At 33.1% G+C, this 11,719-nt stretch overlaps 1 protein-coding gene across 2 annotated transcripts; it reads right to left on the bottom strand.

Annotated features, from left to right (window-relative positions):
- Positions 1-426: 426 nt before the first annotated feature.
- On the bottom strand, positions 427-5,251 carry LOC123216609 (receptor protein kinase TMK1-like). Of its 2 annotated transcripts, none has more exons than XM_044637084.1 (2): positions 2,422-5,251; positions 427-1,168 (listed from the first exon to the last, which is right to left on the bottom strand). In XM_044637084.1, the coding sequence occupies exons 1-2, from the start codon at positions 4,748-4,750 to the stop codon at positions 708-710; spliced, it is 2,790 nt and encodes a 929-aa protein (XP_044493019.1). In that variant the 5' UTR covers positions 4,751-5,251; the 3' UTR covers positions 427-707. The 2 variants fall into 2 exon arrangements, with proteins under 2 accessions (XP_044493019.1, XP_044493018.1); XM_044637083.1 differs by having other exon boundaries at positions 427-1,237; positions 2,422-5,235.
- Positions 5,252-11,719: the final 6,468 nt, after the last annotated feature.

The following is an 11,719-nucleotide window of genomic DNA, read 5'->3' as shown; positions in this document are numbered from 1 at the left end:
ACAGCTTTATGAGAATGAAGGACAGTAGAGGTTGAAGAAGGATGAGCTGTTCTCTTCAATCTTATTATCGTCAGCCAATCACCTAAGCTTTGTGATAAAGCTAAATCTTTTTTCCACCTAGATGCTATCTCAATCATCCGCAACTGGGGCCTTTTCATATGTCTTTTGCATGCCAATCGGACTCCAACAATTGGTTCTGACAATGATGAATAATCACGGACAGCACTTAATGGGAGTGGGAAACCGTATGACTCCCTTTGATACATATAAACGATGAATTCTGATATTGACCTCTGAAACATTATCACTGTTAAGGTCATAAGACAAAATATTTTCTTATTTTGATGCATATTAAAACAATCCTGTTGACTGTTTTAACTCGTTTTACACCTGAACAATCAGTTAGATAACGCTTGAAGAATCATAGAAGGTTGAACTACTTGCAAATAATGCATTAATTAAGAGGATGAACATTAGAGAGCCACTCCTGCTTGAGTCTGTCAATTTGTATTTTAACAACTTCTCAACACCCGAAAAACATAAAACTAGCACTGAAACTGCAGATAAAAACGAAGAAACTATCTCCAGCAAAATAGAGCAAACCTCACAAAAAGAAGAAAAACAGAGGTAGATGGAATGAACAAAGCAAACCTCTACAACCATCAAAACAGACCCATATTTTTTTTGTCCTTATACTTTTGAATTCTTTATCTTCCGTCAGCTGAGGTAAATGATTCTGCAAATCCGGATGGTCTAGTTGCTATGCTAGTCTGGGTATTGTCTGCACTGACAAGGAATGATGAAGAAGAGTCCTCCACGTTGCCGCTCCCCTCATAGGCCTGCCACTTCTTTAGTGCTTGTGGCAAGGTCATGTCAAGATCAATTCCATATATGTCATCAGAATCATGTTCGGATGGTTTCCACAACTCAGCTAGAGATGAAAGCACATTTACAACATGACCCATATCAGGCCTCTGGTAGGGCTCCCTTGCACAGCAGTGGCCAGCCAGCTCAGCCACGGTGCTTACACTGGCAAGGGTTTCCCCGTACAGCTCAATTGTTTGGTCAATGGCCTTTCGGAATGTGTCCTTGTTAATATACATTCTACGAAACCATGTGACAAGATGCACACTATCCTCAGGCTGGGTTTCATCAAGGGCTTTTCTACCTGAGATTAACTCCATTAAAATCACTCCAAAGCTAAACACATCAACCTTGGTAGTAACACGTCCAGTCACTGCCAATCACAAGTACACTTAACCGCATCAGAGTACAAAAATTCATTAAGCAGAAAGCAATAAAACTGAATGTAACGATAATGTCTACTAAGTGGCTAAAACTAAGATTTATCCACAGATTTGTCAATAAAAGGTAAACTTCTAGTGGCAAAAGATATTCCCATAATAATAATTAGAAAAATACAAGAAAAAGATCTTCACTAGATCAACAATATAATTAACATTCCTCTACCCCTAAAATCAGCAAACAAATTTTAAAAAATAACGGTGCAGTAAATAATTCATAACATATTAAATTCTTTTACATGATATGTGAAATCAGCATAAGGCAATGGAAGAGACAAAGAACAAACTCAAATATGGCCGAGTAAAATTAAAATATATTTTTAATTGTACCAAAGTTTGACAACCATGAATCAAAACCAGAATCTCAGGTTCTCAAAAGAAGGATCAAGAGTTACATAGGTGCACAGTCCAATAAACCAACTACTTTTGACTTTAAGGAATAGAGCAAACAACCATTGTACTCTGAACTACTGCCTAAAACTTAAATTCAGAATCGTGCGATGATGAAAAGGTAAAGACTATATAAACCATAATCCATAAAAGAAGGAAAGGTGCTCTGATGAAACAGAATGTCTCCCGAGGCAGTGGACAAGAACTATTATAGATAGCGACAGATGATTTATCCTCGAACCTAATATGATGCTCTTTCTTGTAATGTTCTATCTTGATTCTGCAGGTCGTTTTCTTACATTAAGTCAGTAAACAATTATCACCATAGAAAAAGATCACTTAATTGTACATAATTCGCCAACTTCTTTATAAATTTTGAAAATAGTGAAGCAGAGTCACTTCTAATATCTTTTGCTACAGAAAAAAAGCAATAGAAAAGAAAATATTTAAAAAATAGAAAAGGGGGGTGGTTTGGAAATGGGCCAGATTAATTAAATTCCACTATCTTTAGATGTATCATCCTGTTCACAAGCGTTCTTAATATTATTCAGTAATACATGATCCAGTTTGATGTATAGAAAGTTGCTAGTAATGCAAAATATGAAGATCTCAAGTTAGTTTTGTTTACCGTAAAAACAAAAAACTAAACATTTGCAAGAACATGAAAATGTAAAAATAAAATCAGGCACATCATATCAACACTAATATTAAATCTGATTTTAGTTACCTGCATACTCTGGAGCAAGATACCCAAAAGTTCCAGCAAGTCTTGTCTCAATTGAACGTTTTCCATTTTCTGGAGCAAGACGAACCAATCCAAAATCTGCAACTTTAGCCCGCAGATCATCTCCAAGAAGAATGTTGGATGGTTTTAGATCTCTGTGAATAAAACTTTGATGTGCTAAACCATGAAGATACTCAACACCTCTAGCAACATCCAAGGCAATGATCAACCTTCTAGTCCACTCAAGCGGTTTCAATCCCTCCTCCTTCCAATTGAAAAGATGCCTACTAAGGGTCCCCTGTGGCATGTACTCATAAACAAGAAGCCTCTCATTTCCATCTAAGCAATAGCCAAGAAGTGCCACCAAATGGCGGTGTCGAACTTTGGTAAGAACAGCAATTTCAGACTTAAACTCCGCCAAGCCCTTGTCACTCAAAATTCCAGACTCCATCCTCTTCACTGCTATCTTCGTCCCATCATGTAATTCCCCTTTATACACTGTCCCAAAACCACCTTTTCCTAATATATTTTCCTCGCTGAAGTTATTAGTCACATTCCTCAAAACTTGGATTGAGATAACCATATTTCCAGCCTCAACCACATGAATGTCACTAGGCCCACTACTAGCGAGACTATGGCTGTCACTGCCACCTCCATTAACACTAGAATTTGTTAACGTAATCTTCATTCCATTTCCATCCCCCGCAATCTGAGAATGTATCACCACAGTGTTCGGACTCTGTACTCTACTGGAATGCTTTCGTTTCCTGGTATACAAACAGATACCTCCAACAACAATAAGCACACCACAAACAGCACTAATCACAGAACCAACAATTTTTCCAGTATTCTTACTCCCACTAGCCGAGGAACTGTTTTCTTCACTAGGAGCATCAGGAGGTCCAGATGGAACCCCTGGTGGTGCCCCCGGAGGTGCGAAACTACTGCTATCGTTTCCGATATCAGGGTTTCCATCAGTGTTAACCACCACATTCTGTCTAAACTTCGGCACTTTACCAAAAATATGATTATTTGACACATCTAACTTTTCAAGGTTAGACAAAGTTGTAAGCTTAGTAGGTATAGTACCAGTAAGTGAATTACCTGATAGTATCAATTGTCTCAATGAAGTGAGCTGAGAGAAATTCGAAGAAATGGTGCCCGTCAGCCCCAAATTTTTGAAATTAACAACTGTGATGTTTCCGCCAGTACACACAATCCCCTTCCATGTCTGAGAGGCATCACAAGGATTATTTCCTTTCCAATTTTGTGCAAACACCACAGGGTAACCCACAGATTCGGCAATTGATAACAAAGTATTAACTTGACTAGCACAAGAAACGCCAGGTTCATCTAAACAAAAACTATTAGACCCATTTTTCATATCCACACCAACTCTAGAAGTATCAAACTTTGGAGTCGGACCCTGAAGCAAATTATTAGTCAAATTGACCCTAGAAAGTCCAGGAAGATTAACCAAAGACAAAGGAACAATACCCGTCAACTGATTATCTCGCAAGCTGAAGTCCTTCAAGCCAGTAAGTCCTGACAAATCTGGCAAAGGACCTGTAAATTGGTTACCATGAAGCCAAACCTGAACCAAAGAAGTCATGTTTTGTAACAGAGAAACTGATCCATTGAGCTTAGTATCACCGTTTTGGCCATTCAACCAAAGCGTCTCAATTGCTGACCCAGCAAAACTCTGCGGAAGTTGTCCATGGAGATTGTTCCTAGCCAAATTCAAACTCTTTAATCCTGGAAACACATTTCCCCCAATAAACCAAGGAATAGTCCCCGTGACATTAGCCCCGTTTGCAGAAAATATCTGCAAAGTCGTTGCATTTGTTAAACTCTCAGGAATCTCCCAAGACTCAAAGGGATTATAATCAAGACTAATGCTTTGCAAAGAAGTTAACCCAGAAAAGAAATCCAGGGGCATAAATGAGAAACTGTTGTTATTAAAAAGCACTTCTTGAAGAGAACTCAACCCAGCAAGACTTGGGATAGGCCCAGTCAGTTCGTTCTTCATCACCTCCAGTTTAGTCAGTGAAGTTAAGTTCCTGATGTCCGGTGGAAGAGTTCCTTTCAAGCCCAGTGACCCGATTTGGATCCGGATGACCCGTTTATCCTTCGAACAAGCAACGTGCTTCCATTTGCAAGGGTCAGGGTCGTTCCAGCCCAAGCTTGCCGGGTCGGCTAAGCTGGTTTTGAGAGCTTGCATGGCTGCAGCATCTGGACTAGGCTGAGAGTAAACTGAAGAAGTTAAAGAGATAATAGGGAAAATGAAAAGGGAAAATGAAGAGAAAATAAAACCCAGATAGGGTTTGTTCATTTTCTTGGGAAAACAGGGGAGAAAGTGAAGGAAAATATGAAAAGGTGGAAACTTTAACAGTAAATGAGCCTTAAGCAGGCATTGCAGGAAAGGCGTTTGTTTGTTGGAGTAGTTTTTGAGTTGTGAAGGTGTTGGCGTTGATCGTGTGTTTGGAAAGATAGGATTGTAGAGAAAGGAAGCGGCGGAGACATAGAAATTATTGGAAAGATGTGGTAGATGAAGGAAGAGAGAGCGCTAAATTAAAAAAAGCTTATAGGATTTTATGTCTGGAGAAACTGAAATTGGAAAGTTGGCACATGGACGTGGGGTCCTTTTCTTTCACAAAAGAGCAGGCATTGGAGATCGTCAGGTACGGTGCATGGACATGGAGTCTGGACGACTCATATTCATCCACGCATGTCAATCGGATCGAGCAAGACCGAAACACGATTATTCAATTTGAAAATTTTAGTTTTAGGACTATCGGAATTTGGATTTCAAGCAAACCTGCACAGAAAAAATTATTTCTTAAATTATTAGATTTGAATTTAAGCGGAGGTTGCTCAAACCCAAAGTCTGATAAACTTCTTGTGTCAAGTTTTCAAACCTTAAAAATGTTTTTATAGAGTTTTAAAGTTATATGAATAGACTTGGAATAAGTTTGAAACTCCAAAAAGTTATATGAGTAGACCGAAGCCTGAACAAATAATTTGAGACTTGAATAGACAAACCCAAAGCAATGATCTAAAATTTTCTTATATCCCCAAGATTAGACAAACTATACGTGATTAAAAAGGTTGGATAGAGAGGCTTATTCATCACTTTTGCGCACGTGTATGTATATATATATATATATATATATATATATATATATATATATATATATATATATATGTTTATTTCTTACTCGGTTTCTCTATCAATTTAGAGAAAGTGACACTGGCCATGCCATGTGAAACTTTGTTCTCTTTTGGAAATGCCAGTTGTCCAACTTAATCTTATCTTCACCTCCTCTTATTTCTTTCTCATTAAATCATATACAGATGTAAACTTACCTTCTTAACCTACAAAATTTCACCCAAAATTTCAATCCAATAGAAAGGCATGTAAGTTGTTTTAATTATACAAAAATTAAAATGTTTAGATTGGTCACAATTACACATTTCTTAATGCAATTTAAGCTAATTCGCACTAGACACGTGTAATTTTACTGAATTACATCTGATCTAGTGCGATTCTGACAATTGGAATTACATTTTTAAGTACAATTTATTTCAATTTTGCATCAAATTGCTATGGAGATATTTTTTTGGTGAAAATTTATAGTTTAAGAATATATGGAGTGGAATTAATTTCCGCAAACTTTGGATGTTAAATAAATGGGTTGAGGGTGTGATTGGTTTGGCTTATTTTTTAGGCCAAAAGACTTGTTCGAACACAAGGTATAGGAAAATCCTAAAGTCTTACCCTTCAAAATTTGAAAACTTAAACATTTATTTATATATAAATTTCTTTTAAAAATTTCAGTTAAAATTAGAGATAAAACCATCATTCACTAAAAAATTTAAAAAATTAAAGTTTTATCAAATTTTCTTTAGATTTAAAAATCTCACAATTTCCTTCTAAACCAAAATTTGAAAAATAACAAATTTTTCCCTAGGGGTTTTTTCTCTTCTCTCCAGCGACGATTCACCATCTCCCTCCATTGGTCATATTCCCTGTTGCCTTATCTCTCTCTCTTGACCTCTCTTCCTTCTCGTGCTGACTGTCTTCGACCGAGATGGAGATGAGAAAATTTGGTTTTTGATATACAATAAGATATGCAATTCAACTACTATTATAGAATTAGAAACTTATTTATTGATATTCTTATAACAATTATAATGATCTGGTTACCTTTTTTGCAAATTAAATTGGACTCCAAAGTGGGTTAATAACATAAACCCCCTTCGGTATAATACAATATGGTAACATAATCTCCAATAATTAGAAAAATTACAAAAATCCCTTATTAAAAAAAAACAATTAAGTGAATATTAATTAGAATAATACTATACATATCTACTTCAAATATTCAAATGAGTTTATATTTATTTGTATTATCATATGAGTAAGTTTGACTTTATATTTAATTCAGAATTACTCAATCTGATGACATATATAAATATGTTTATATGTATACTTAAAATAAATACACATAATTTTGATGTATTAATTAACCCATCACGTCACAAATTCTAACATTACAAGGAAATTTTTATATATTCAAAAATCTTTGGAGATTTTTATTATTTAATGAGACTTTAATGAGTTAATAAAAACCCTTTCAATGATAAATATTAATGAACACAAAATTATTTTTGACATATTATGATATAATTGGATAATTTAATTGTTTATTTTTTTAAATTTAAAATCACTTTAATTTATTTATATTAATTAATTTTCACCTACTTATAGGCAACATAATATTGATAAAATAATATTAAATGTCATAATATTTATTTTATTTATATTTGCATGATTTACATTTATTCTAAATAACACACATTAAGACAAATAAATTATTTGAATATTTAAGTTCAAGTAGATGACATAATTAGAGATGACAATTTTGATTCGAATTTAAAGTTTTTAACTCTCTTCAATCCTAGCAGAGAGACGATTCCTTGTTAGAAATGAAAAAAAATGAAAAATATCTCCACAATCTAGGACGAGGATATATGTGTCCTCTCCTCATGTTATCTCGTCCCCGTCTTTGTCCTCGTTTTTACCCTTTTATATTAATATTTTTACTTAAAATACTAATATATCCTTATAACTTTAGATAATTTATGTTTTTCAAATTTATTTATATTTTTTTTTGCATATTGATAAAATAATATTAAATGTCATAATATTTATTTCATTTATATTTGTGTGATTTACATTTATTCTAAATAAGAACACACATTAAGACAAATAAATTATTTGAATATTTAAGTTTAGCTAGATAACATAATTAGAGATGACAATTTTGATCTGAAATTAGGGTCTTTAACCTTCTCCAATCCTAACAGAAAAGGGATTCCTTGTTAGAAATAGGATAAAAAAAGAAAAATATCCCCACAATCTAGGATGAAGATACATGTGTTCCCTCCTCATGCTATCTCGTCCCTATCCTCTTCCTCATCTCTACCTTTTTATATTAATATTTTTGTTTAAAATACTAATATATTCTTATAACATTAGATTATTTATGTTTTTCAAATTTATTTATATTTTTGTTTCGCATATTGATTTTAATTTTATTTAATATATTTATATTGTGTTTAGAAGATATGAGGAGAAATTTTTTTTCAATAAGAACAAGAATGGAGACAAGGAAAAGATGCAAAAGAGATTTTTTTCATGAGAAGAGGACAAAAAATCATTTTCATCTCCGTAATAAGAATAGACTGAAGACGTAGATTAATATCCTCTATAGGGACGAAGACAGAGACTGAGATCCCTTCCCCGCCCCTCCCCCTTGCCATCCTTAGGCATTTGACTAATGGTCAACCACTTAATGCTACTTTCAACTTTTTATTAGATATTCAACTATTTTAACTGATAAGTCATTTTTTAGGGAAATTAATTAATTGCCCAAACTTTATGGGTCAAAGAAAATTCGCCTAAAATTTTATAATTTAAATGTAAATGCCTTATTTTCTTGTGAAGACAAAAATGCCCTTTTAGAAAAAATGAAGAAAACAGTTGCATTTGTCTTCCCCAACCAACAAAATGTGTATTCAGGCGCACAAAATCGTAGGTGCATCGACTAACTTCCTCTAGCAAATTTTGTAACTTTTTTGACAACCAAAATGGAAGAAAAGGTTAGTAAAATAATCTTTGTCAAGTTTTTATACATTTTAGTGTAAGATATAGATGATTGGATACGGTATTTGAGTGTTTAGACTTAGGGTTTCAATTTAAAATATTTTGTGTTAGAGTAGGGTAGAGTTGATTATTGATTAAATGAAATTTAAAAAACGAAGTTTAGGAGGTCAAATCTTATCACATGAATTTGTGTGGTTAGATTTCTTGGATACGGGGAGGTATTAGACAGTTTTCAAACTTATTGGACCACACGAATTCATGTGGTTAGGGCCAAAGTGTGAGTTTTTAAATAATGCCACACAGGTACAACGTGTGTAAAATATGTTGACACACGAATTCATGTGATAGAGGACAAAGTGCGGTTTTTTAAAGTCTTCTCCCCACACGAATTCGCGTGGTAGTGGATGAGAGGTAGTCTAATATTTTTCAAATTTTAGGTGTTTTATGATATTTTTCATTTGACAAGTCAAATTAAAATTTTTTCATTTTAGGACTGTTTGATGTGTAGAATTCAAATTTGGGTTTTTTTTTTAAAATGAGACATTTATCTTGAGAATTAACTAGTTTTTATATAAAAATTGATGTAATTTTAATTTTTTTTATTGAAACCTCCACAAAAAAGAAAAAGGGATGATGCAAAGGGTGAAAAGGGTGAAATGAGATTTCCTATCAAAAAGCACTTCAAGAGTTAAATTAGTACATGTGAGTAGATATGTGAGAGCTATGATTAAGAACATATTGATAAAGAGGCAATTAGAAATGTTTCAGTATACATATTTTGCCACTTCCTCGACCTTAAAGATAGTTGGTTTAATGGATTGTTGATACACTCCTTCAATTTAAGAGAGGTAAACAAGGCAAACTCGAGTGATAAGTTATGGTTTAGAGTTAATGGGTTGACATCAGGTTTAGCTCGTACGAGTTTACCATTATGAAAGGCCTTTAATTCAATCAATTGTTGGATGTTGACATGTATCTTCCATCGAAGGGCATATAGAGGATCTAATATACATATTTTAGTGGGCATAAGTTAGTTACGTACGCTGAGTTGAGTCAAATTTTCCAACAAAGGTCTTAGGGGGAGAATGTCACTGATGTAGTAAAACTGGCCCTTTTATACTATCTTCACATAAAGTTATTGGGAGTGATTTGAGAAAAATAATTCCTCAAAAGGTATTACAATTGGTTAATCATCTTGATAGATTCAATATATATCTGTGGAGAGTATAAGTGTAGCAAATGATATATTGATCAATCTGTGATAATATCACTCAAATTTGTATGGAGTTTGACCCTATAAAGAATAAGGAAAACCCTATGAACAATATGGTAATTGTATTATTTAGTAATTAAAAAAAAACTTTGTGATTAAAATAGAAATGATTTAATACAATTCTAATTTTTTAAAATAACACATTTAAGTTGAAATTACAGTTTTTGATATACATGATACTAGATGCGCTACATCGAGGGGTAGATTTCATGCAATTTTAGAACCTACACGTATGTTGAGGTGGCACACAAAAGATGAATAAGGTAATATAATTTTACTTAATCGAAGATACAATAAGTAATAATGTGTTATTCATTAAAATATGAATAAGGTAATATAATTTTACTTAAATAGAATTTGCATAATTTTAATTTAATGAGCAGGATGATGTTAGTTTCCTACTAATTTTAACTTTGATTGAGAAACATTAATTTTAATTTAATGAGCAGATAGACAATATTCTTTATTGACATCCTCTTTCTCCTTCTTGTCAAAAGAAACATTATTTGTTCCTCCTGATGTTGCTTCTCTAGTCATTCTTTTTGCTCATATCAAGGCTCATGTTTAGCCTACTGTCATTGAGCTCACTCATGTTGACACCTCTATTGTGATCCTTATCATCGAGCGCATATTAAAGAAGTCCCCAATTATGCCCTATGTTACTAAGTGCATGTCAGATGATCCTCACATCATTACACATGATTTCTCCATGCATTACTTTGATATTGCATTGGCTCAATGAGACAATCTTATCTTAGATTGGATGACTCATTTGAAGGATAAAATGAATCATATGAAAGATAAGATGATATGTATAGAAGACATACTAACTCTTCTCTACATAGATATTGTCATGTAGTTAAAAAAATTTAATGAAAATTTTTTAAACACTTTAATTTACATGCAAACATGTAAACTCTACAATAATTTTATATGTTGTTACGATCTTCTCATAACGATGATGATGAACCATTGAAGGGGGTCTTATATTCATTTCTCCACTTACAATCTAGGTAAGTACTAACTGTTAAAGTATCTTAGAGGTGATGTTTGAGAAATACTTTGATTATTTGTTAACTTATGATTGTTAATATGGTTATAATGTCAGTTTTTTTATAAGGGACCATTGAGGGAAGATCTTATATTAACTTCTGTTTCGATAGTCAAGGTAAGTGCAAAGTCGATTGAATACATTATAATATTTTTTAAACAGTTTGATTAACTAATATATTTATAAATGTTAATTTAGTTACAAGATATTGGTGATAAAGGATCATCGCATGAAGGTTCCTCATTAACACCTTCTTTGATAGTTGAGGTAAGTACAATGCTGCTTGTATATGTTATATTTGAATTCAACATTTGATTCCCTATTAACTCGTAATTATCGATATTATGACAGTGTCTCAAGGTTGATGAGGCCCTATCGAGGAGGGATCTCATATTAACATCTGTTCCAACAGTCGATGTACGTATAATGTCAATTGTATATATTATAATTTTTATTTACCACTTTGATTAACCAATATAAAATGTTAATATTGTTACAGGATGTTAGAGATAAAGGATCATCTTATGAGGGTTTTCCATTATCACCTTTTTTGATAGTTAAGGTAAGTACAATATTGTCTTTATATGTTTTATTTAAATTCAACATTTGATTCCTTTTTAACTTGTAATTGTCAATAATATGACAATACGCTGGAGTTGTTAAAGCCCTATCGAGAGGGGATCCCATGTTGACATTTGTTTTGATAGTTGAGGTATGCATAATGTTGACTGTATACATTGTAATCTTTCTTAAACACTTTGATTAACGAATATAAAATATTAATTTTGTTATGGGATGTTGGCGATAA

The sequence above is a fragment of the Mangifera indica genome, chromosome 5 (genome assembly GCF_011075055.1).
Source record: "Mangifera indica cultivar Alphonso chromosome 5, CATAS_Mindica_2.1, whole genome shotgun sequence".
NCBI classification, from domain to species: Eukaryota; Viridiplantae; Streptophyta; class Magnoliopsida; order Sapindales; family Anacardiaceae; genus Mangifera; species Mangifera indica.
The sequence above is the reverse complement of the archived record's forward strand: the minus strand, read 5'-3'. Positions and strand labels throughout refer to the sequence as shown.